The sequence below is a fragment of the Rhinichthys klamathensis genome, unplaced genomic scaffold (assembly GCF_029890125.1).
Source record: "Rhinichthys klamathensis goyatoka isolate OS25496 unplaced genomic scaffold, OSU_Roscu_1.1 h1tg000186l_1, whole genome shotgun sequence".
In the NCBI taxonomy this organism is placed as follows: Eukaryota; Metazoa; Chordata; class Actinopteri; order Cypriniformes; family Leuciscidae; genus Rhinichthys; species Rhinichthys klamathensis.
The window spans coordinates 1,745,957-1,771,079 of record NW_026606714.1 but is presented as its reverse complement, the minus strand read 5'-3'; the positions used below and the strand labels follow the sequence as shown (position 1 = coordinate 1,771,079).

Here is a 25,123-nt window from a genome sequence, read left to right as displayed (position 1 = left end):
AAAAAATCTATTGTAAGATCTGAGAAATATATTAAGCTCTGGGATGTCTATATGTTTCCACAGAAATCAGGAAATGTTAATTGGAAATGCTTTTTCAAAACAAATTTTTATTAAAGATTTACCATGACAAAGCACATGCTTGTGTTTTCATCATCTCAACAAACAAGAATTGCTTCAAAAGTATTTTTAATACATTTAAATAAAAGATGCAATGTCCAACTCATGTTGTGGATTCAGCAGCCAGGCAGAATTGATATGCCAGGGCCGGTCTCAGCCCACTGGAAGTAGTTACATTGCTTGCCCATTTTAACTGGGCATGTGTAGAAGTTGCGGCCGTTATTCGGTCCCAGTTTTAGAACGGTCTTCATAAGAGTCCGTTTGCCATGATGACACGTGGGAAAATGCAGGTCTGCCCACTGTTGCAAGAATCAGAGTTGAAATAAGTACAAACCTCGAATTCTAGTTTTAGTTTCAAACGGATTTGAAAATTAAAATTGATTTTATTTTACAGAATTTTAAAACTTACCTCAAAGAAGTTACACTGAGTTCCTCGGGGTAAGGAGCAGGTGTAGAACTGCCTGCCTTTGTTTTCTCCTTCCTTATTGACTACCCTCAGGTTGCATGGTCGGTGATGACTATTGCAGCAGGGGGTTGTGGGTAGGGATGCTTCATTACTCTGTGTGCCGGTGCCCCTGATTAGTTGAATGAGATGTTCTTTTATTCAAAATCAACTATATTATTTATTTAACATTGTGCCATTCAACAAAGAAATTGTTCACCCAAAAATCCTGTCATAATAATACGCACCCTCAAACCTGTATATTTATCTTTCAATAGAACACAAAAGATATTTTGAAGAATGTCTTTGTCCATGCAATGAAAGTCAATGGGTTCCAAAACAACACTGTCTGGACCCCATTCAATTTTAATGTATGGACAAAAAAATAATAAAGTTAAATATGTATACATTTCAAAATATCGTTTTTATCTCTATGTACCACAGAATAAACAAAGTCATACAGGTTTGAAATGACATGAGGGTGAATACATGACAGGTGAATTATTAATTTATTCTTAGTATACATTACATCTTGTCATAAATCATACTTGCTGGTATTCTTTAGTTTTATTAATGAATAAAAATATCAGTACTTCACTGATACATCTTGTCATAGGCAAAACACTAACTGCACTCGCTCACCTTGAGGAGCCTACAGAAAGCGCTCCATTCGTGGTTTTCATTCTCTTGTTAGGCTGACTGTGGTCTGCTAGAGATTCTCTCTTATAGGGCTCATTGCCTTTGAATTGCATCCCACTCTCGCTATTACTGGGACTCCTCCGCTGCCAGTAGTCGCGTGTGCTCAGACCCCTCATTGTCTCTGGTGTGTGTGCCTGGTTAATGGCAGGACTTGAAGGAGAGTCAGGTTTTGCACTGAGGTTGGTTAGGACTAGAGTGGTGGTCCCAAATGCAGTCCTACGATTCATCTTTATTTCCTGCAGGGGTTTGCTAAAACTGTTGCAGGGGTAGCGGATCAGGTCTTGACTCAAAGGTGAATGTTCCAGCTTTGTGGGCTCTAGAAGTACTCAGAAAAGAGAGAGAAAGTTAGATGTGAACTCTGCAGGGGTTAAAGCAAAAAAAAAATCTTTTGACTGAATTTTTCCTCGGCCAAACCCCATTCCACAGCCCGTCACACACCCAGTTTAAGAGCAGTTTTTTCTTCTTGTAATTAGGAGTATAGTGAGTACATGCTTTACCTTTACAAATGAAATACTCAAAGAACATTTGCATTTAAAGAAAGGCCATTTTTAACTACGTTTCTATTATTTACAAACTTTATGAAATTTCAATGTTTTCATTCGAATGCTTTTACAAGACTTGACTCCGTGATGTAGTCATACAAATAATTAACCATTTGCCTAACATTAAAGGGTTCATATAATGGTACATGCACTTTTTCAAGTTGATTGTACTGAAATGTGTGTTCTGTTGGCAGTGCCTGTACACAACCATCATATAATGATAAAAATCCATCCAGTGTTTTTGTTTTAATCTCCTTATATGTTTTCCCCTGCCTCAAATCGAGCCGTTCGACCGTGTGACGTCACGCGGTCGGACGCCCCTCCCGCGATTGTTGAATGACAGCAGCGTTTCAACACAGACCCGCCCTCGCTCGTGAGCGAGCTGTCAATCATAGTCTGCGCGGACCGGCGCAGTCATTGTTGATATGCTGGAGCACTGTCTATGAGCAGAATGGCATCTAAGCGATTGTGGTGTTCTGTTCTTGGGTGTAATAACGAACACAGCAGTCATTTTAATGTTCCTAAATCCAAACCGCTGAAGACGCAGTGGCTGAGTTTGTTTTCGAACGGAATATTCCCCACGAGCAACGTCAATGCGTTCATGTTTGCGCGAATCATTTCACACACCAGACTGCGTATAAACGAGGGTCAGTATAAAGCTGGTTTTGCTAAGAAGCTGCTCATGAATAAAGGATCGGTACCAGCTATTCGTGTTCCTGCTGAATCTCCAGAAGAACGGAAGTGACTGTAACGTTTTATTAACCTTTATATTAGTATTTATATCTTTGCAAATTGCTAGCTGCACGCTTCACGATGAATGCGTCTAAGGTTTACACTCAGGGTACATTACGGCATGTTTTCTATGTACGACGTTCTCAATATAATTCATAATCCCACGTTTATACTGAACAACGCATTATGGTTATTGTGTTATAAACGTGTACGTACAGAACAGAGGGGCGGAGTGAGCAAAGCTCATTATTAGGGGTGTAACGATATTTGAACCGAACCGAAAAACCGCGATACACCACCCACGATACGTATCGCGATACTCTCATGGCGAACCGAACACGCCCCGCCCCCTGCTGCCCCGCCCAGCCCCGGCTCATTGCACCTCATGTGTTATGTGTACACAACGAATACAGGGCTGTTGCCTAACCACCATTAACCACATATAATCGCAATAAGCTCAGTGTTTTGTTACTTTTGATAATAAGCAAGGTGTAATCTTTCAAATTATGTCTATTTGATCACGAAATGCAAACAATAAATGCCGTTTTGGCGCTCTTAGATGTGGCGTGACAGATATCACTGTATGCATGCGGCAGCGCGGAGCGCGATCATCTCTTCCTCAGTTACAGAATAAACATGAATGGACACCCGAAGGTATGTTGAAAGATACAGTATACTTACTGAAAGGCATCATAACTCGTGTAAACACTCAATCAGTGTTTCAACAGCGGAAATACGTCAATAAAACGCTTAGTTTTTCACATAGCTTTATATTTACCTCAGGCAAGTCATTCAGTGTCCACAGCTTGCTGGTTTGCTAACTCTTTCACTAAATAAATGCTATATATTAGCCTATATATTATATTTTACTTAACCTGTTTATGATATCTTGATTATTTAATGTATGTTTAAAATAGTTGTCATGAAAATAACAGCAACTGTGTAAATTATTATATAACGATAACAAATTAGAGTAAAAACATGTTAATGCAAAAATTGCCTTATGTGCAGTTTACATGTTTTCAGACAATTTGTTATTTGAGTGTTGATTATTATTATATCATTTAGGCTAAAAGTCTAGGCTCTGTTGTTAAGCTTTAATGTTATAGTAATGTGCAAGTAAGGGCTGTAGTTTACAGCATTAGCAGATAATTTTGTTATCCTTGAGAAACGTTTCCTTGTAATTGAATTAATTTAAAGACAAGGACACAATTTGTTAATTAAAGCACTGTTTAATAAAAAATAAAAGCAATTTTAGCTTTCTTAACCCCCCCACCCCACCGAAATGAACCGAACCGAACCGAGACCTCAAAACCGTGGGACGAACCGAACCGTCAGGTTTGTGTATCGTTACACCCCTACTCATTATCATTTAAAGTCATATGCACTGAAACGGCGTGCTGAAAACAGAGCTGTTTTTGACCAGGTAAAATGACTTTTCTTACAATACTAATGAGAATTTTTAATTAAAGTATATTACAAACTTTTAATTTAGACCCTAAATAATCATATTAGCTTGTACAAAAATGGCATTACATGACCCCTTTAACACAAGTTTTTATTTCTCAAATAGTAAAAGCCAACAGAGCTTTTGCCGAAAAGTGAGCTAATAACAAACTATACATAATATAATATCTGTTTTTAACCTAGCCTTTATAAATAAATAATATAAATGTTATTTTTAATTTTATCTATGTTGATTATATGAAAAGTGAACAGCATGATTTTATAAATACAGAGGTCATTGCTATATTGATCCTGCTATGGGGGTTCGTGGGCATTAATATTTATACAATACTACTATTATGGCATTATAATTAATAGGTGCTTGTGTTGTTAAAGGTGCATTGCGCAGCATTTCATGTTAAACATACCCGTTTTTCTAACCCATACATGCTTAAACAATTGCCTGATGGGTTGAATGAGCCCTTCTCTGATCATTGCGATTGCCTCTATAATCCTGTACAGTAAAATAAATAATTGAGACTGGGCGTGACGTCGTGCGCGTTCACGCTCACCTGGCTATGTCTGGCAGGTTTGTGTATTTGCCGCCATTCTCCGTATCAGCGAAGACAACTTGAGCGACAAAACTTTAGTCAACTTTCGACAAAAGTAGAAGATGGATTCTAAGAGATCGGCTTGTAGTTCATTCCAAACCCCAACACAAACTCAACGTAAGACAAAGAAAAGAAAACTTTTGTCTAGTGCCACCAAAAGGGGAAAACTGGAGTCAGACAGGCGGCGGAATAAGACGAGTCAACATCGGGAAGGCTTTCAACAAATGGAGAGATCTCCGGTCTGCTCTAGGGCTCAAACGGGATCCTCAGTTGGCTTTTACAAAGTAATAACTTATATTGTTCATGAACGTGTTTCCATAATAATACAATCATAAGTCGATACAGTAAACACAAACAGTTCAACATGGAGATAGATGGAAACAAAAAACGAAGTTTTCTACTACCCCCGTTTTCCTCTCACACATAAGTGTGTAATTTACTCAAATGTCTTTCCTTTCATATATTTAAAATGACTTGCAGATTTATAACTTTATTACCTCTGAAGACATTATGACTGTAAACAAAAGATTTGTGCGGCTGATGCTCCTTTGGTTATGAACAGCTCGTGCAAGCGTGTGTATGCGTGTGATCCATGAGCGTGCACACCTCTGGTTGCAGTTCCGCTTGTCGCCAGAGGGGGCATAGTTCTGCAAAAACTCAGAGACTTGCGCAATGCACCTTTAAATTGAGTTTATATTTTCCACTGTAATTAGCAAAGAACATTTATATGTGTTAAATAGGAATACATTGTAATAATGTTAATCTTATGGGCACAATATGCAATACCTGCTCTTCCTCTCTCATCTCCATCACATTTCTCGCAGTCTCCTAATCTTTACCTGTATATCTTTACTTCCCAAGGCTGAGCTTTGATTGATACAGTCTTCGCAAACTGATTGTTTCGGTTACTCGTTTAATACTTTTATCGTAAACAGTTGTTTGGTTTAGCTACTTACATCTCGAAGGCCAGACTTGCACTATATGACCGTTAACTTAAAGCGTGTCGTGAAGCGTCACGCTGGAATTCACGCTCAGCTCGCACCTTCTGTGAATAAAGCCCTAAAGCCTACTTTGATTTGATTTTTTTCACCTTATTTGGGAAAACAAGTGAGCGCTGAGACGGCGTTGCTCTCTATTTGGGCGCACTTTTCGCGCATCTACATTTAAAATAACGAACGCGAGAGCGCAAACATGTGAACTGCCCCTAAAGCAGCTCAGATGAAGTCGGTTATCGTGGTCGATATGCAATATCATTGCAGCACCAAAGTAGAGTTAACATTAGGCAATTATTTCACAACCTTCATTATATATATGCACTTTCGAAAAATTACCAAGGTCCTGACCTCGGGGACCTCAATGGTGGGTACGGCCCTGGGCATGACTAAGATAGGATCATTAGATGCGCAATATATCGGGAGACATATGGAGTGGGTCAGACATGATTTTGACCACTTCATTAAGTTTTGTATAAAGCCTTTCTTTAAAGTGAATTTCGTTTTGTATAAATTGTATCTTACTTTTAATCGATGTTTCATCAACCAATTGCCTAGATTTAATAAATGAGAAGCAAATATAGCAGACAATATAATCAGGACATGGAGGTGCCGGTGCGATATTGCATTGCACGTGAACTGGAGCTCGTCTCATAAATTAACCGAAACTCAGCGTATAGGCTACTTCACAGGCATGAGATATAGATGTGTATGTATATATTTATATATATATATATATATATATATATACATATAAAGTAGGGGTGTCCCCGACTAAGGATTTTCATAGTCGAATCAGATTCGTCAAGTCCTGCCTATAGTCGACTAATAGTCGAATCATGTGTGTGTTGTTGGGGAGGGGGCGGGGCTTTAACATTTTAAAGCCGCGATGTACAGAACATCACATAAAGATATAGAAGAAAATGTATAAAAACATTTTGGATCAATAAAACTAAGAAATAACATAAATAACTGCAGAAAGGCCACACTGCAGATAGGATTTGCATTTCACATGCAAATCAAATTAAATCGGCTGAATTGCCTGTACGAGCATGTTAAGTAGGCCTACAGCGCAACATCGATGCACTGAAAAATAATCAACAATTAAGAACACAATATAGGCCTACATTTATAATAAATAAAAATACAAAAACGAAATACGGTAAGTCAGAATCAAGTCACAAGAAGCAGAACAAATGTGTGCAAAATGCCTAAAGTGTAGGGGAACAAATATTCAAAACACAAGTCACAAATAGTTAAATTAGATCACCCTGAGTGATCAATTAATAAAATAAAAATAAAGAAATTATTAAAATAACGAAAGTATGGCCAGGATTGTCAACTTTGTCTTTTTAACTGCAGAAACAACAATAAACGCTAAACTGGAGCGGCAGTCTTTTTAGCTAAACATGTTCACAGTATCCAAAAATCAAATTAGAACCGGCTGAAATGTTTTGAAATCACTTGTACCCTACCCATACCTGATCGAGAAAACAAAATCCAGTCTTTCACTCGGCCTGTGTCCGTTTGAGTCTTTTCAAATTGTGTGCGCGGATAAAATACATTCTAAAACGCTTAACGTGAAAAACGCTTAACGGCTTGTCCTAAAACTGTTATATTAAAAGATCAAATTCTATTCTGTACACACCTTATTAATAAAGCATAGCCTACTATATAGCCTACAGAAAAGCAGATGAGCCCAGAATATGAACGCAACGCGTTTTATTACGTTAAGCATTTTCCTCCCATAGAAACGCGTTAAAGAAAAAGCTTTACGACTTTCTATAGGAGAAACGCGTTGCGTTCATATTCTGGGTTCATCTGCTTATCTGCACATGGAATGGTTTCTTAAGGTGTGAAGCCTACTGTGTACATACATTAAGCACGTTAAAGTGCCATTTAAGCGTTTTAAAAGCTTTTTTCACGTTAAGCGTTTTGGAACGTCCCGAGGAAAACCAACCTGTTAAGGTTGGCCGGCAGAAGTGCGATCATGGTTTTCCTGATGCTTAATCCAGCCTTGGAGAATATCCTTTCTGATGGTGTGCATCTTTAGATTTTCTTATCCCAGACATTTTTAAAGATTTAAATCCCTGCCGACAAGACGCTCCTCTGCCGGTCACGGATCGAAAGTGAAACTTAAATCTGTCACGGCCCGGGGTGTTTGGATTTATTCACGCTGCACGCACGTTAAAAAATATTTATTAAAAGCTTCTTTCTTTGCACATTTTTATTGACAGCATTATCATAATAGGCTGTATATTAACGTATTGACAGAAAACCAGTAGTTCTATGTGAAATCAGACATTGAGCACACTCATATAGCCAAAATGGCATAATCCTCGTTTAATAACACATCTGCAAAGATTCGACGATGAGATTGGTAGTCGAATCAGGCTCCTCCTATCGAAGCATCGAATCTTCGACTATTCGGGGTCACCCCTAATATAAAGCTTGAAATGTCTACTTTTAAGCAAAACAATTCAAAACGAATAGAAACAGACTACTCTTATGTTATGAATGTTACATATAGTATTATAAATTCAGACGTTCATGATATAAAAAAAATAAACATTAGAATAACTTTTAAAATGGAGTGAACACAAGAGCAGTTTTTCTATGAGCGGGAATGGAAAACCCGGAGTGGACTCAGAGCTGAGTGATTACAGAACGCTTAGAGTTCAGAGAGGAACGTGCTTTCGCTCCACTCCAGGCTTTGATCACATCCCTCTCAGCAGGGTGAATACACCTAATATTTTCTTAATTGAAGACCTATTCAAACTGAAATTAAGAAATTTTTTACACTATTTGAGTAATGTAAGCATATTTATGGCCTTAAAATTATGAAAAGTGAATTTAAGACATAATGACAGGCGGGAACCTTGCAATTGACGTAAATCCACCGTAGACTCGGTGCAATTAATGGAAATCCGTCGTAGCGATGGAGAACTTTAATCCCCAACTCTGTGTTTGAAATCTTTCACTTTAAATACACAGGTTTGAAACTTACCTTCTGGTCTAGGGCTCATACAAGCATCACAATACTTGTTGATTGGTCTGTTGATTAGAGTGCAAAGGGAACACGCCCACTCTTCCTCTTCTCGTTTCGCCACATCATCATTGTTGCTCATTCCTCCCTGATAAGCCCATCCAATCAGACTGTTGCGAGTTGGGAGTTTACTGTCAAAGTAAAGAGTCAGCAACTGGATTCTCATGTGTAAATGTGTGTATATGAATAGGTGGCTATTAGGGGTGTAACAATATATTGCAGTACAGAAATGCAACATGTGTATTATGGATAATGGATATTTATTTACAATGTGTCCTTATGGATAGTTTACCCAAAAAGAAAGTTAAGACATATTTAATTTAACATCAGTTATGGTAGGGGTGGGCGATCTATCCAAAATTTTATTTCACGATCTTATAACAAAGAATCACGATCCACAATCTGAATTGTGATCTTCCCAATTTTGAGATGTACTATCGAGAATATCCAGACTGGAACAACCCTGTGGACTTATCTATTTGCACAATTTAAAATACAGTATTGCATTAAACAATCAGTTGTCAAAATAGTCATTAAACGCGGAGTTAAACTTTGAAACACTGCATGGTCTTCACTGTATGAATTAAATATACTTTGATTCTTATTCAGTCAAGAGCAGTAAGTGATTTTGTCTTTTGTTTAACATTGCTTTCGCGAGGCACACTCGCAAGGTCTCTCGCTCTCTCCCTCTCTGCCGTGCTCGCGCTATGTATGTTATGCGCGCAGTATGTTCTGTCTCGCATGCGTGCTCTAGATTCCGGGAGATTTTAACTAATTTGCAGGCATCAGGGAGCCGCTATCAATATGCGGGATACTCCCAGGCCACAGACAATTTGAGGAAGTGGTGGGGGAAGTGACGTATGCCATAAAGCAGTCGAATTTTGTAGTTCTTTTTGTGCTCGGGTTACTACCCGAAACCCGAAGTTACATAGTGCAAGTAAAAGCTATACAGACCACGTCAGGCTATGGCACACGTGTCATTTAACCTATTGTAAGTCGATGTACCATCACAAGGGTCTTGGAAATATATTATGAAGGTTGAAAAACTACATAGTGTTACTTTAATTATTACATAAAAAATAAAATTCTTTACTTAATGAATTACATATTTAAAACTTTAAATGCATGTAGTCAGGGAAAGGCATTTGTTTATAACATAATTCTGTATTTTTAGCTAAGCAGAATCATGAACATGTCTATTCTTGTGTCACCATTACCCTGTGAATGGGAAGACGGACCAAGTCCACCCCTGATGTAATACCAAATTTTTCATTTTAATGAACAGTACCTTTTTTTATCTGTTAACTATATGTGTTAGAAGTAATAAAAAAATAAAAATAAAACGTTTTAAACTCTATTTTGGCTTTGCAATGTATTATGAGATCAGTATATCATGTATCGAACTGAATCATGACACAAGTGTATTGTTACTCCCCTAGTAGCCATGAGAGGAGGTGCAGCTAACCTGATGTTCACTTCACTTGGATCACCTGTTTGACAGCGCTGACAGTAGTATGTCATTCTACCGTTGTCTCCCAGTCGACAGACGGTGACCGTTCCGCTGCACTGGCCACAGTTTGGACGTTTATACACCTTGTAATGCTTGTAAAGTGGGGATCCATTCTTTCTACACTGTTTTGGAAAGAACGGAAATAAAAATAACGCAGATCTGACAAAAAACATAAAATCGCAAATTTATTGTCCAGAATAATGGAGAGAGAAAAAATACCTTATAAAATAGGAGTGTGAAATCTCGTGTCATCTTCACAAGATGATGAACTTGTTCACTTGTCAACTGCTTGACCTTTAAAAGCGCAGAAGAAATAATAAAAAATATTTTAAATAAGGTGTAAAACATCCATTCAACTGTAACATCCAACAGAGATATTGATTTTTGTGTTGGAACTGCACAAAGCAAAATGTACCTTGACAGCAGGGTTAAGGCCACTGTCGAAGAGCGCTTCGTTTTTAATTATGTTTCCTACACCAGGTAGGACAGCCTGATCCAACAGAACATCACAGAGCATTCTCGCACTCTCCCTCTTTACAGCTTCCACCACCCGAGAGAAACTAAACTTTGGTGAACAGATATCGAGAGCCTCCATGGCTTTAATTTTCTGCTCACAGTCATCTGAGAGTCTAAGGGAAGCAAACAGAATAACTATTTCCTGGGGAGTCAGAATCGTTGAAGGCTCAGTGTAAAAATGAAAAGAGTTCAGGCTGTCTGGATCACAGTTATGATACTACAGTTATGATATACAGTTATCCAGTTATACAGACCACAGTTATTATGGAGTTATGATAGTCTGGAATTGAATCCAGTATAGCCAGCATTTCTGCGACAGGGATGTTGCCTGCTTGAAACCTGCACTTGATAAACTGACCTCCCAGATGTACATTAGCATTAAAGGGTTCATATAATGGTACATGAACTTTTACAAGTTGATTGTACTGAAATGTGTGTTGGCAGTGCCTGTACACAGCCATCATATAATGATAAAAATCCATCCAGTGGTTTTGTTTTAATCTCCTTATATGTTTTCCCCTGCCTCAAATCGAGCCGTTAGAGCCTGTGACGTCACAAGCTCGCACGCCCCTCCCGCGATTGTTGACTGACGGGAGCGTTTCAACACAGACCCGCCCTCGCTTGTGAGCTAGCTGTCAATCATAGTCTGCGCGGACCGGCGCAGTCATTGTTGATATGCTGGAGCACTGTCTATGAGCAGAATGGCGTCTAAGCGATTGTGGTGTTCTGTTCTTGGGTGCAATAACGAACACAGCAGTCATTTTAATGTTCCTAAATCCAAACCGCCGAGTTTGTTTTCGAAAGGAATATTCCCCACGAGCAACGTCAATGCTCTCATGTTTGCGCGAATCATTTCACACCAGACTGCTTTATAAACGAGGATCAGTATAAAGCTGGTTTTGCTAAGAAGCTGCTCCTGAAAGGATCGGTACCAGCTATTCGTGTTCCTGCAGCTGCTCCAGAAGAACTGAAGTGAGTGTAACGTTTTATTAAACTTTATATTAATATTTATATTAATCCTTGTAAATCGCTAGCTGCACGCTTCACAATGAATGCGTCTAAGGTTTACACTCAGGGTACATTACGGCATGTTTTCTATGTATGACGTTCTCAATATAATGCATAATCCCACGTTTATACTGAACAACGTGTTATGGTTATTGTGTTACAAACGGTGTACGCCAGAGCCGGCTCTGGTGTAAGCATAGAACAGAGAGGCGGAGTCAGCAAAGCTCATGATCATTTAAAGTCATATACACTGAAACCGCGTGCTGAAAACAGAGCTGTTTTTTACCAGGTAAAATATGTGTTTTCTTACAATACTAATGAGAATTTTTAATTAAAGTATATTACAAACTTTTAATTTAGACCCTAAAGAATCATTAGTTTGTACAAAAATGGCATTATATGACCTAAGTTCTTCACAAGGACTTTTAAAGATGTAATCTAATCCAGGATTAAATGTTATACTTATCCCATAATACAATAGCCTGGATGCCAGCTGAACTTAGCCCCGCCCACAACATTTGAGGATGGGAAGTTCGGTCTGGACTTGATCCGTTGTGAAGCAAGTATGCCAGAACCAGAGCTGTTCGGACCAATCAAATTATCAGGGTGGGCTTATATGATGATGGACAGATGATCAACAGTAACGTAATCATCCACCTCACCAAAGAGCGCTTGGGTTCAATTTGTTTACAACAAAGAATGGCTGCCGCTAGAGAATTTAGATGTGTAGATTCAGCCATCGCGTCTGTTATAGAGGATCTATACAGCTCATTCATTTTAAAAGAGGAACAGAGAACCGCGATCAAGGCATTTGCCGATCGGAAAGATGTTTTTGCCGTCCTTCCTACGGGATTCGGTCTATCCAATTGAGTGCAGAGGCATTTCTTTCCCTGGTTCAGTTGAAACCCCATAATAAAAAAACCCATGAAACCCGGTTGAACCCCATAATCACAGCCCAATGGAGCAGTATCAGACTCACATTCTGACTAGAATCTGAGTATGACGATGTCAGGCTAATAATACAAATGTTATAACCATAATTTGAGCCATTAGAAGGCATTTTACCTGATTTCTGCAGTTGTGTCAAAGAAACAGACAGCATCATTGGTAAGTTGAATAACCAGCACTGAGGTTTTTCCTTTCAAGTCTTTCTCCAGGGGGTTTATCCTCAAGGAACCATTCATGCCGAAATGCAGTCTAAACCCAAAACACATATAAAGTGAACTTAAAAGGATTACCCTTTTTTTATGAAAATGAATTTCTATCACCTTACCAGTCATTTGTGATTACTGGAAAAGGATTTTCATATATTATTTATTAAATATATGACAGATTTTCATTTATAGGTCAAGTACACATTTTTAGATGTAAACCACTTTGAGGCCCATATGAAAGAGATATTAGCTAGAAACATTTGCCTCACTATCAATCACACAGACAGTTACCCTCAAAGGACAGACTGATGCTAATCACACTAACCTGCTAGAGAGCAAACTCAGCACTTACAAAGAAAATGAAATATTTTAGAGCACAACAAGAGAGACTAGGAAAATGTATTCACTAGGCTATAGATATTTTATATATATTTTTTTTTTCATGACTTACAAGGTTGTGAAATTCAATGGTTTTTTTTTTCTTCATTTCATTGATATTTCCAGGTTTTCCACGACAGTGGAAACTGTATACCAGACCAACATGTAATGATTTTTTTATATTTTTGAGAACATTAAATATGAATATACGGTATGAATATATATATATATATATATATATATATATATATATATATATATATATATATATATATATATATACACACATACACATACTATACTGTCAGTTGCCCTTTAAATAAAAAAATAAAAATTAAATAAAAATTGCCCACAGTCTGCAAAGCATTGTAATGATAAATCAGAACATCATTTCATGACTTGAGTGCTTTTCAAATCTAAACAGGGCTCTGGGAAGCAAGCCAGAAAATTTCAATCTGCCTTCATCGGGAAAAAAACTTTAATTTGGTCCATGACCTCTAACAAATGACAACATAAAATAATAATTTAAAACACAAAGCAGAAATGAATTAATTTGCGTTTACTACAAACCTCAGAGCTCTGAAGCCAAAATGCATGAACAGCTCTTTCCCCAGTGTCTCCACCCCTGTGAACTCACAGCCCATAAAGCTTTGGAAAGAGCTCCTGGTACTGGCCTCAGACTGAAATAGAAAGAAAACAAGTAAACATTCAAATGTTTGTCATTTACGCATGTCTGCTACATCATCAGCTGAACTGTCATGCACTTACTGATTTATTGCTTTCATTTCCTCCTCGTATGTCTAAAACTTTCTGTCCTTTTTGAACTCTTGCACGAATCTTCTCTCCATTTAAAGTGCATCCCGGACCCTCGACCATCGCGAAATGTATCAGTCTCTATAAGCAAAGAACGAACGAATCTGATCGAATATCAAAAAGGTCGCTAATGTTTGTCCCAAGGTCCCACTCACAACAAGCGAACAGAGAGAACCCGCCAGAATATTCAAATCTGCGGCTGCGCATGCGACATGGGTCGATACGTCAGTAGCCTACAGGCGTCACGGCGTAAAAACGTAACTTGCTTATTAGGGTAGGCTTTGTCTACAATAATATAAACAGAGAAAGTCTAATATGGGGAGAACTCCATAGACAGTAAAAGAAATGGACAGAGCGATCTCATTGGAACTTAGTTGAGACAGTTGAAGCCCACTTTTAGCGATTTTTGAGAACTTCCGTTCCTGACGCGCAGACTCAGACCGACTCAAACTAAGCTTGATGACGTGAGCAACCTGTCTGACAGACGTTAATCTTCTAGTAGCTGTGCGTGAAAACTGCCAACGTTAATCTGGCAGAGACGGGGAACTTGAGCAAAGAGTTATTTGGCGTGAGTGAGCAGGAGTAAGTATTCCGTTGCTTTTATGGACTCATTATCTATGGGCTTCTCCCTTGACGGGACGTCCCCCCGATTGCCTGCGAGCTTCTCCTCCTGTCTGTACGGTAATTTCTGTACAGCGCGACAGAGAGTCGAGTGGTTATGACGCAATCGTTAGCCTATTTTTACTAAATCTGTTTCTACGGGGCCATAATGTAACATAGAAGGTAATGGAGCCCTTTATACATTGTCGTGTTTCTTTAGAAATAAATAATGGACAAATGGAGTCTTTAAACGCCTCAGATGTAAAGTTATTCGCTGTCAAAGTGACGCCAAAATGAATGGGAGTCAATGGAAATGCTAACGCAAGTGAAGTTCTGCTACAACATGGCGGCACCCGGCCGGCTTCAACTTCCGGTCGATGGATTACCCCCTTGGGAGAACTTTATTTTTTTATTTTTTATTTTTTTATTGAAATGTAAGATTTACAACAGTATCCGGTTTAGTCAGATTTTACAAACATATAAGTGATAACAGGAAACAAAGCACATAGAATGACATACCCAACTTTTGGGAGAAGAAAGTAAAGTAAAATAAATAAATAAATAAAATAACATGATAAAGAAAAGTAATAAAACAACGATTAAGGGGCTTCAGTTCATTTTAAGGCATCAATAAAATCAAGAAGTTTTTGAGCTGTTTTTTCCTTCATGAGCAACAGGGACTTGTAGTACAATGCAAATTCTCTCTTGAAGACCCCCCTTGGAGAACTCCCACTCACATTAAACTTCCGGGTTCTGAACTGTTGCAGTTCCACTCTGGGTCCATATGAGGGCGCTCACAGGCGGAGTGCAGAATTAATGGAGGTCTATGGAGCAATACCCCTAAAAATCCACTTTTCTCAGGATATAATTTTTTGTCTAGTAATTCGAATGTTGTATTCGAAAGAAGATGCAAAGAAATTACACATTGCTGGGTGTTAGATATTTTAGAGTCACTTATTTGCTTTAAAAAGTCTTTTAAAATGTCAATGACGTCATACACATCGTACGACCAGAGAGAGACCTGCTTTACGGCAATCCTTCATTCACTGGTGCTTTCGCGCATAGACAGACGAGAGAAGCCGCGAAATTTAAAAATACTACTGTTATTGTGTCACGAAATGTAGTTTTAATAGTTTTTCAGTCCACAATGTAGTTGTTGAAAGCTCAAATCTGTGGTTTATTTATAAAGATAGCGCTTATTTAAAAATTTGATCTGACGTTTTCGGAGTTGTGATATCCAAGCCTTTACCGGGGTCTAAGCGCTCTGCACCCCGCCTGGAACAGCCTTTCCTCGTTGCTTCTGACGTTTGTGGTTAAACATGACATATAACTCGTCTTGTGTATATCTAACGGGCGATCTTTGGTCTCATTAATCTTGTTCCCTGGCAAATCGTTTTGGCTGACGGCAAAGTGAAGTTTCATAACTTTATATTGTGGCTATTTTAACGTTGTATCCTGCTGTGTCTGAATCGTTTACTTTATTTATTGTCTTGTATAACTCTTCTTATACCTTTTAGGCTACTTATACTGTTATAATGTCTCTTACTGATCAATAAAACTGAAAAATAGACAGGGTTGTGTCATTTTATTTTATATAGCCTATATTTTATATAGCCTTTTCATTACTATTTTATTTGCTGTACTGTTTGTTTGTTTATTTTATTGACTAAACTATTTACTATTACTTCTCACTTTATCTTATATTTACTATTTGCACTGCACTGTAGTTGTACCATATCGTATTACCATAGATAAAGGATCCATCAGTTATCTTTGTTATTGCTAAAATCGGGTCAATCACAGAAAATGCTTTTTCCACAATAAGAAAACTATCGCAGCAACGTTATTATGTCTATGCTTTTGCGTTCTGCACATAGACTGTAAAAAAAGATGGACGACGCCCCTTCGCTCTTTTTTTTTTTTTTTTTTTTTTATTTTTTTTTTTTTTATTGAAATGTAAGATTTACAACAGTATCCGGTTTAGTCAGATTTTACAAACATATAAGTGATAACAGGAAACAAAGCACATAGAATGACATACCCAACTTTTGGGAGAAGAAAGTAAAGTAAAATAAATAAAATAACATGATAAAGAAAAGTAATAAAACAACGATTAAGGGGCTTCAGTTAATTTTAAGGCATCAATAAAATCAAGAAGTTTTTGTGCTGTTTTTTCCTTCATGAGCAACAGGGACTTGTAGTACAATGCAAATTCTCTCTTGAAGACAGAAAAAAAAGGCTGTGTTTTTATACATTTACATTTGTGGATGAAAACTTTACCAGAGATAACTAAAGTGTTTAAAAGCAGTTCATAGTTTTTGTCCTTCATTATAATTCCAAATGTGATTTTATCTCTAGTGAAACTGGAGGGAGACTGGAGATAAGGCTCCAGCCAATCATACATGTCACACCAGAATGTGTTACTGTAAGGGCAGAAGAAAAATAAATGATCCGTGGTCTCTATGTCCTCATCACAGAATATACAGTTAGTTAGATCAAAGTTAAATCTACGTGAGAGGAGGTCTCTGGAGAGAACTGAAGCCGCCAGAGTCCCGATATGGCGCTGACATATTGGAACTTGAGTCTGCGCAGTAGCGTTTTCGGGACCAGTCATGCGCAGTCGTGAGCAGGAAGTAAAGCCGCGAAATCAAGGCCCCGCCCTCACTCACGTTGAATCAATCGCAAGCACACGCCCTGCACTTTTCTTAAGTGGCCTTCTCTGCTCCATTCCTCTACAATGATGTCTGCTGATTGCAGTACCTCGTTAAAATAAGGTAAATACAACTACTAACCACTAGCCTGACTTCGTCATACTCATATTCTAGTCAGAATGTGAGTCTGATACTGCTTCATAGGGCTTTGATTATGAGGCGTGTCTTAACCGAACCAGGAAAAAAAAAACTCTGCACTCAATTGGATAGACCTACAACCAATGAGAGCAACGCAGTAAGTCAACTACTTTGCATAGCACAGTTGTCAACTACAGAACTCAACTGCACGCACGCTGGAAGAAGTAAAATAACGAGTGTTGCTTCTTTTACTTGGCCCTCTATGAGTGCGACCAAAGGAGAAACCACAACGACCACAGGGTTTTCATTGCATCCCATCTTCTTAGTTACCATCGGAGCCAGCTGATAAATTAAACTTTTGCCGAATCCCATAGGAAGGACGGCAAACACATCTTTCCGATCGACAAATGCCTTGATTGTAGTTCTATGTTCGTCTTTTAAAATGAATGCGCTGTCGATTTCTTTTACAACAGACGCGATAGCGGAATCTCTACATCTCAGTTCTCCAGCGGCAGTCATCTATGAGGGAAACCAGTTCAACCCCAAGCGCTCTTTGATAACTGAGGATTACGTCCCTGCAGATCATCTGTCCATCATCGTATAAAGCCCGCCCTGGCAATTTGATTGGCCCGACGATTTCAGAACCGATCATAATTACTCCTCAATGGAGCGAGTCCAGACCGAACTTCCCGATCAAAAAATGTTGTGGGCGGGGTTCGGGCTGGCATCCAGGCTAACTAACCACATAGTCAACATTATGAAAAAAAGTCCGTTGGTGCTTCAGTGACTACTTCACACAGAGAACCTGTCAATCACAGCTGTCAATCATGATGTCACAGCACCGTTTTTATAGCATCAAATAACTAACTAAAAACGAACTTATTTTAAAAACAAACACTTGAAATTACATCAACGTGATAGAAACTACAGTAAATGACAGAAACTATCTTTAGAAAAAAGATATGTGAAGTGTAATTTAATTATTTAGTTGGTCTCACGTCCCGTTGAATAACATGGGGAGGCGGGGCTTATGAGCTATACTAGGACCGGTCACCGGGGGGCGATCGAGACGTTTTGGCTTCACTTTTGAGGGCTTGTGCGGCATGCTTGGTTCTGCACTTTCTTTTCTCTCGAGGCAATAGGCATCTATTACACAACTGACACAGGTAAATACATGGTCCCGCTTCGGATGCCACGATGCCATCAAGCGGTATCTCTGGTCGTAATCAGTCCTTCACTGACCAATCAGCGTCCATTAGCAGAATGCTAGCGTGTTATGGGCAACAACAACTCAACCTGTAAGAAATCGAAAGGACATAAGTACTCGTTCATTCAACTTTCGATCTATAACCCATGTTGGACTTGCAAAACCTACATTCAAATCTAAAATTTCTCAATGACAATCGGGTGAAAAAGACCAATTTAGCCGTTTAGCCCCATAGACTCCCATTCATTTTGCACTCGGACTATTGCCCCCAGTGGAACTCTGGTGGAACTACAACCAAAAAGTCGGTACAATAGGTCTAAATAGGGAGTGGCCAGGCTTTCCGTAGACGGGCTTTGATATAAACCTTACCCGGGAATCCAGGATGTAATTAATCGGTCTATTTTATTATAATTTTTTTAAATTTTCAATATGATTACTATATAATATTATTAATATAATATATTTATGATATTAATATATTTATTTAAGTAGGCTAGCCTATTTGTGAATAAATAAATAGGCATATATTCAAATAAATGTATTTCTTAGGGAAATAGCCTATTGGACATACCATTCCATTGAATAACGAGTTTTTACTGAATACATTTAGGCTATTTTCACTGAATAAACTGATTGATATTAAAGATTTAACACAATAAAGTTTAGGTAGGCCTATTAAATTATTACTACACAGGCTATATATCCTTAAAAGCTGCCTCATCACATTTTAATCAGCGAAAAAATATGCTCTGTCAAGTGTAGGCTACATGATCAATGTATTCACTTCTTGAGTTACTGCAAATCACTTCAGTCAGTATGATTGGCTGAAATAAACAGTGAAAAGAAGTTCAGTGTTATAGATTCAACTCAGAAGTGGTTACTGTCTGGGCTGTCTGGGCATTTGTGGGCAGGACAGGTCAGGACCCTCTCCTCTGTCCCCAGTGAGAAGGTCCTTCTCATCACAGAGTCCAAGACCAAGTTCTTGGTTGCCTTTTTTGGAGACCTGTCTAGTGGAAACAAAAATAACAGCACAGTTGTGAATCCACACAGAATTTTCATTTTTGCAGAACTTTTCCTTTGAAACAATTGATATCCAAATCTTACTTGAGCTGCAGTAAGGACCCAAGTGCATGGGGGGGTGCTGTTGGGGTGGCATACAGCAGGTCACTCTGCTTATCCTGCCACAAAACATTCTTAAAACAGCCATGACAGAGACCACTGAGGAATACAGGCCATTCACAGCACAGCTGTCCAATGTTTACCTCACCATCCTGGCCCTCTTCTGCTTCAAACTTTTCGTAAGAATAACCCTTAATCTACTCACACACTTTTACATCATCAAAGGCAACCGCAAGGAGGCTGCCCGGATTTCAGCTGAGTTCTATGAGAATGGTCAAGGGCATGGTAAGTAGAGCGCGCGCTTACATCACTGCTGTGGATTTCATTTCCTATTGCCAGCATTTTGCCCTTTTATGATGGCCTGCTTGCTAGGAGGATATACATGGAGCATGGGGAATATTATTTTTGCACAATGGTTTTCCTGCTGTGTAGATTTATTTATTCATAATAGCTGTCATTGCATGTGATAAGGACCACAACAGGGAGTACCAGTTTACATTATGGTATTTTAGATATGATTTTTAAACACTCCAGTTCACGAGGTATCATTTCTGCATTACAAAGCACACACTTCAGATTCATATTTGTGTGCTTTGCATCACAGCAGGCTACCTACGATCACATGACCACAGATCCTAAACATGCAACATCAAGCACATTGAAGTTCACAAAGCATGCATGCAACCAAAGCCCAGGAATGGCTGCCAGGCTGCTCTTTACAGTGTTGTATAAATAGAATTGAGGCCATGCACCCTCGTCCCCTTTGACACAAGAAAGCAGTTATCATGAGTCTATCAAGCATTTGTGCAGCCAGACGCTTGTCTGCTAAAGTTTGAGTAGTGCAGTCGGGGCCACAGCAGTGAGGGCTTTTGGTGTAAACAAGTTGTCTTTACAGAGGATCTCAGAAAACTGCTTCTCCAAGTTTAAGATCAGGGAGAGAGGAACAGAGATGGGGGATAGTCACAGGGGATTGCCGTAGTCTGGCATTTACTAAGCAACTTAAGTAGGGCAACTGAGATAAATAAAAAAACAGACAGCCACAGTGACTCTTTTAAAGCATTTTTTTTAAGAAAATGATATAAGGAGAAAACATTTTCCTGAAGGGACACAAGCTCTGTCAAAGTGGAAGTCTTGCTGAGCTGGTTAACCAGCCAAGGTGGGTGCTTTGATATGTTTCGTGTGTACGTGGAGTGACTTACAATATCCTGAGTGCAAAAGTGAGCTGTGTTCTTGAATTAATTGTTCTTGAATGTGAGACTAAAAGAAGGAAAATTGAAGGAGACAGATAGTCAACAGAGAGTTGGTCCTATTTATGTTTTGAACCCAAAGGATCGTGTTATACTAGTTGAGTGAGTGATGAAGGGAGGTGACGATGATGATGATGACGTGTGGAATGCATCAGCAGTTATACTGGATATTGACTCAGGTGTGTACACACTAACATATCAGCTTTTGTGATGGTGCTATATGTATGCATGCAGTGAAAATCTAGAAAAATCCCACTTACATCTGAAAATAAACAGAATTTAATGTTTTAAAATAAAGAAAAAATAGTGACAGTATTAACATTAAATATTAAAGGGATAGTTCAGCCAAAAATGAAAATTCTGTCAAAAATTACTTAACCTCATGTCGTTCCAAATCCGTAAGACCTTCGTTCATTTTTGGAAAACAAATGAAGACATTTTTAATGAAATCTGAGAGATTTCTATCCCTATATACTGTATGCAACTACCACTTTGACGCTTCAAGAAGTTCATAAAGAGATCATAAAACTAATCCATATGAATTGAGCGGTTTAGTCCACATTTTCTGAAGAGGCACAATTTCTTTATAGGATGAACAGATTGAATTTAGGCTTTAATTCACATATAAACATTCATCAACGCACACATCAGTTGTGGTAAATGGAAGCTCAAGCATGTTGGCTTGATGCGCGACAACCAATGAGGTATATACCATGTGGTCACATAGAAACACACACACAATTAATTTCTAAATTTCCTGGCAAATCACTGTTTTTATTCTTCTCCAGGGTCTTGGGCAGACCGTTCCCCTCTTCATGATGCTGCCAGCCAAGGACGTCTGCTGGCCCTCAAGACCCTCATTGCTCAGGTAGTTTCTCATTTAAATGACCTTTAGTTCAACTGTTAGATAAGAAATTTGTACTTGTAATAATGTGTGCAGTATTTATACCATGTAGTCACATGCACTCTACTGGATTAGTAATGAAATACACATTTGGTGTAGAGGTGAACGCTGCAATCCATAATGCACCTTAGTGAAAGGGCATTGCTGCCACCATCTGGAATAAAAGAATCCTGCACATTCAAATGCAATATTAATTTCTCTTAATCTGTCCTCAGGGCCACAGCGTGAATGTGCTGACAATAGACCACATTAGCCCTCTTCATGAGGCATGCATAGGGAGTCATGTTGCCTGTGCCAGAACCCTGATAGATGCCGGAGCCAACGTTAGTCTCTGCAGGGCTGCTTGGTAACCCTTTCATTTCAGAGGTCTTGATTAGCAATGGCCTAGGCTTCTTTTACTGGGTTTAGCAAATTTGCTAAATATATTGCCTATGTTACACTGAAATGCAGTATATGTTTATTTATTATGCATGTTAAAATGTATTTTATTGTATTAATTCAATTATGGATTCTATAGCAGTATCGTAGCTTTTTTTATTATATAGCCTAATAATTATATATATATATATAATTTTTTAATCATTATATTATATTATATTATATTATTTGGTCATAACTTAAACCATAAAATGTGAAATAAAAGGTTTTTTTCTTCCAGCATTTCAGTGATTTCGTGAAACATGCTGTTCTGTGTGTTCAGGTAAATGTGACAACTATAGATGGTGTGACTCCATTGTTTCATGCCTGCTCAGCTGGCAGTTTGGCATGTCTAGAGCTGCTCTTGCAGTGTGACGCCAGACCACATGCCCTGGCTATATTCCAGCCTTCACCCATCCATGAGGCAGTCAGCATGGGTGGGTATAAGATTGATACCATAGTCCCACACAAATCAAAATTAGATTTTGATTATTGTAGGACTGTGGTACTCTAATTAGCTGAATAGACTTTTGACGTTTTTAATATGACATGGTTTTATATGGTCTCTTTCAAAAGGTCACAGCAAGTGTGTGGAGGCGCTGGTTGCATGGGGTGTGGATGTGGATTATGAAATCCCTCACATGGGCACCCCTCTCTACAGTGCTTGTCGGTGTAAGGAGTTCATATGTGCCCGCATGCTGCTTGATGGAGGTAAACGTGTCAAAATTCACACTAGCTGTGCAGACAAGTGCGGACAAACAAACAGCAGTTTTATGACAACCTGACAATTAGTAATTAATTTTTCAACTTTAGTGGAGAGTCAGTATGTCAGTATATTTATATGGACCATGCTGAAAGTAAATATAAAGTGGAGTTCAGTAAGCGAATCAGTTGATTTGATTTAGACGGAGTGTCAGCTCAGTGTCAGACTGGTTTAAACCAGTTAATGTGAATGAAAACAGTTCATAAAAAAGAATCTGCTCTAAAGAGCCATTTGTTGTGAATATTTTTATCTCATCACAGAATGTAAACTCACATTTACAACTCGAGTTCATTCAATCAATCGAACTTTATTTCAAACAAAGAAGGATCACCAATAAAATTTTGAAAATCAAAATAGATAATAGATATAATATATATAAATATAAATATAAATAATGATGACAGCGTTAATTAATACTGCATATAATTTTAAGACGCTTCATAAAAGCCAAACTAAATAAGAGGTGTTTATGTTTAAAAATATTAATATTTTCTGCACGTCTCACTTCCTCTATATATAATGGCTGAATGTCTTCACTAAATGTTTTAGTTCTACTTTGTGTAACAACTAGAAGAGACGAACCGCACAATCTCAGGGGCCTTCCTGGTTTAGACTGAAAGCATTTTTAAAAGTCTATGTAGTGCCTTTTAAGCTAATCAAAGAATTTGAAAATCAATTTGAAAACTAACAGGTAAGGGGTTAATATGATTTATTGTGCCATGCATAGAGCTGAAGATTCATTGCAGAAGGTTCAACTGTGATAAAAATGAAACACTTATAGCCCTATATCGGTTCTATTCTATCTAGTTTTAACCATTGCCCGCTACTAGTTTACACATAAAGTTAGGGTTAATATTCGTAAAATAACCCATACTGTAAATATTTTACTGCATTTTCACCATCACAGGTGCAAATGTGCAGAAAGGCGCACATATGGAGACTCCTCTTCATGCAGCAGCCCAGAAAGACTGTGTAAGCATAGTGAAGCTCCTGCTGGAATTTGGGGCAGATGTAAATCCACGCAACCTGGAGTATAAACGGCCCGTAGATGTTGCTCCTCCAGGGAGCCTTACAGAGGGCTTCCTATTGATTTATGAAGGTGAGTTAAATGTGCAGCAGTATTATAGACTCAAAAGTCACTGATGTTTTGGTTTAACTTTTGCATGTTTTACTGCATCAGCCCTTACCAGCTTGTTCCTTTTGCAGCGACACCCCGTTCTCTACGCCAGCTGTGCCGTCAGCAAATCAGGGAGAGTTTGGGACGTTCCCGACTACATCTTCTACCACATTTACCCCTCCCTAATGCTATGAAGAACTTTCTACAATATAGATGATCTTATTATGTTTACTGGCATGCCATCTTAGTATTATCGTATTGTTTGACTTAGTAAATAATAGTTTTAAATAAAAGCTGTTTTACCTTTTTCCATTTAATAATAATCTTTTTTGGCCTGATTTGACAAGAAGCCAGTGATGTCCATAAATACTTAAATAATGGTACCTCATCTTGTTTATCTTACTTTAACTTTAACTTTTTCCACTTTAAATGATCTAATTCCAATGAGTGTCCCTTTAAAGTCACAATGAAATAAAAGTTGACAATTCTTATTTTTTATAGAAGATTGCAGCATTTATTATAAAATGATTTATTCGTACACATTATAGCCATAACCAGACTCAACCCTGCTTAGCTTCAGTGGGCAACCAGTCTTTGGCTACAGGGTGATATGGCTGCTGGCTTAATGTGCTGTCTCAATTTCAGCCATAAATGAATAATAAATGTTTGCTATTATGTTCAGTACCTTTCTAGCTATGTATGTTTATGCTGACATATTTTTAAATAATAGTTTGTATTGTAAAAACATCTATCGCGTGTCATTATGTGTGAGTTGCCTCGCTTTAGAACTTTCGTTAGTGAGCATCGATGCTTCCTGGTTTTCACAATGCATTGTGGGACTTTTTAGGGAGAGAACATTTCAGGGCACTGGAAGGATTTTGTGATTGAGACAGCCCTGAAAATGGCCGACTCCCTGATCAGTGCCCTGTCTACTGAACTAAGGAGCTGATTGGG

At 38.4% G+C, this 25,123-nt stretch overlaps 2 protein-coding genes across 4 annotated transcripts; one reads left to right on the top strand and one right to left on the bottom strand.

Moving 5' to 3' along the window:
* Positions 1 to 87: 87 nt before the first annotated feature.
* neil3 (nei-like DNA glycosylase 3) lies at positions 88 to 14,144 on the bottom strand. Of its 2 annotated transcripts, XM_056261855.1 has the most exons (10): positions 13,962 to 14,144; positions 13,764 to 13,873; positions 12,727 to 12,858; positions 10,553 to 10,766; positions 10,357 to 10,431; positions 10,093 to 10,259; positions 8,589 to 8,758; positions 1,202 to 1,574; positions 527 to 692; positions 88 to 416 (listed from the first exon to the last, which is right to left on the bottom strand). In XM_056261855.1, the coding sequence occupies exons 1-10, from the start codon at positions 14,067 to 14,069 to the stop codon at positions 234 to 236; spliced, it is 1,698 nt and encodes a 565-aa protein (XP_056117830.1). In that variant the 5' UTR covers positions 14,070 to 14,144; the 3' UTR covers positions 88 to 233. The 2 variants fall into 2 exon arrangements, with proteins under 2 accessions (XP_056117830.1, XP_056117829.1); XM_056261854.1 differs by lacking the exons at positions 88 to 416; positions 527 to 692 and having other exon boundaries at positions 1,126 to 1,583.
* A 5,496-nt stretch (positions 14,145 to 19,640) lies between these two features.
* On the top strand, positions 19,641 to 24,698 carry asb5a (ankyrin repeat and SOCS box containing 5a). Of its 2 annotated transcripts, none has more exons than XM_056261852.1 (7): positions 19,641 to 20,006; positions 21,757 to 21,836; positions 22,088 to 22,195; positions 22,573 to 22,726; positions 22,866 to 23,000; positions 23,960 to 24,151; positions 24,259 to 24,698. In XM_056261852.1, the coding sequence occupies exons 1-7, from the start codon at positions 19,733 to 19,735 to the stop codon at positions 24,384 to 24,386; spliced, it is 1,071 nt and encodes a 356-aa protein (XP_056117827.1). In that variant the 5' UTR covers positions 19,641 to 19,732; the 3' UTR covers positions 24,387 to 24,698. The 2 variants fall into 2 exon arrangements, with proteins under 2 accessions (XP_056117827.1, XP_056117828.1); XM_056261853.1 differs by lacking the exon at positions 19,641 to 20,006 and adding an exon at positions 20,013 to 21,147.
* The last annotated feature ends 425 nt before the right edge of the window (positions 24,699 to 25,123 follow it).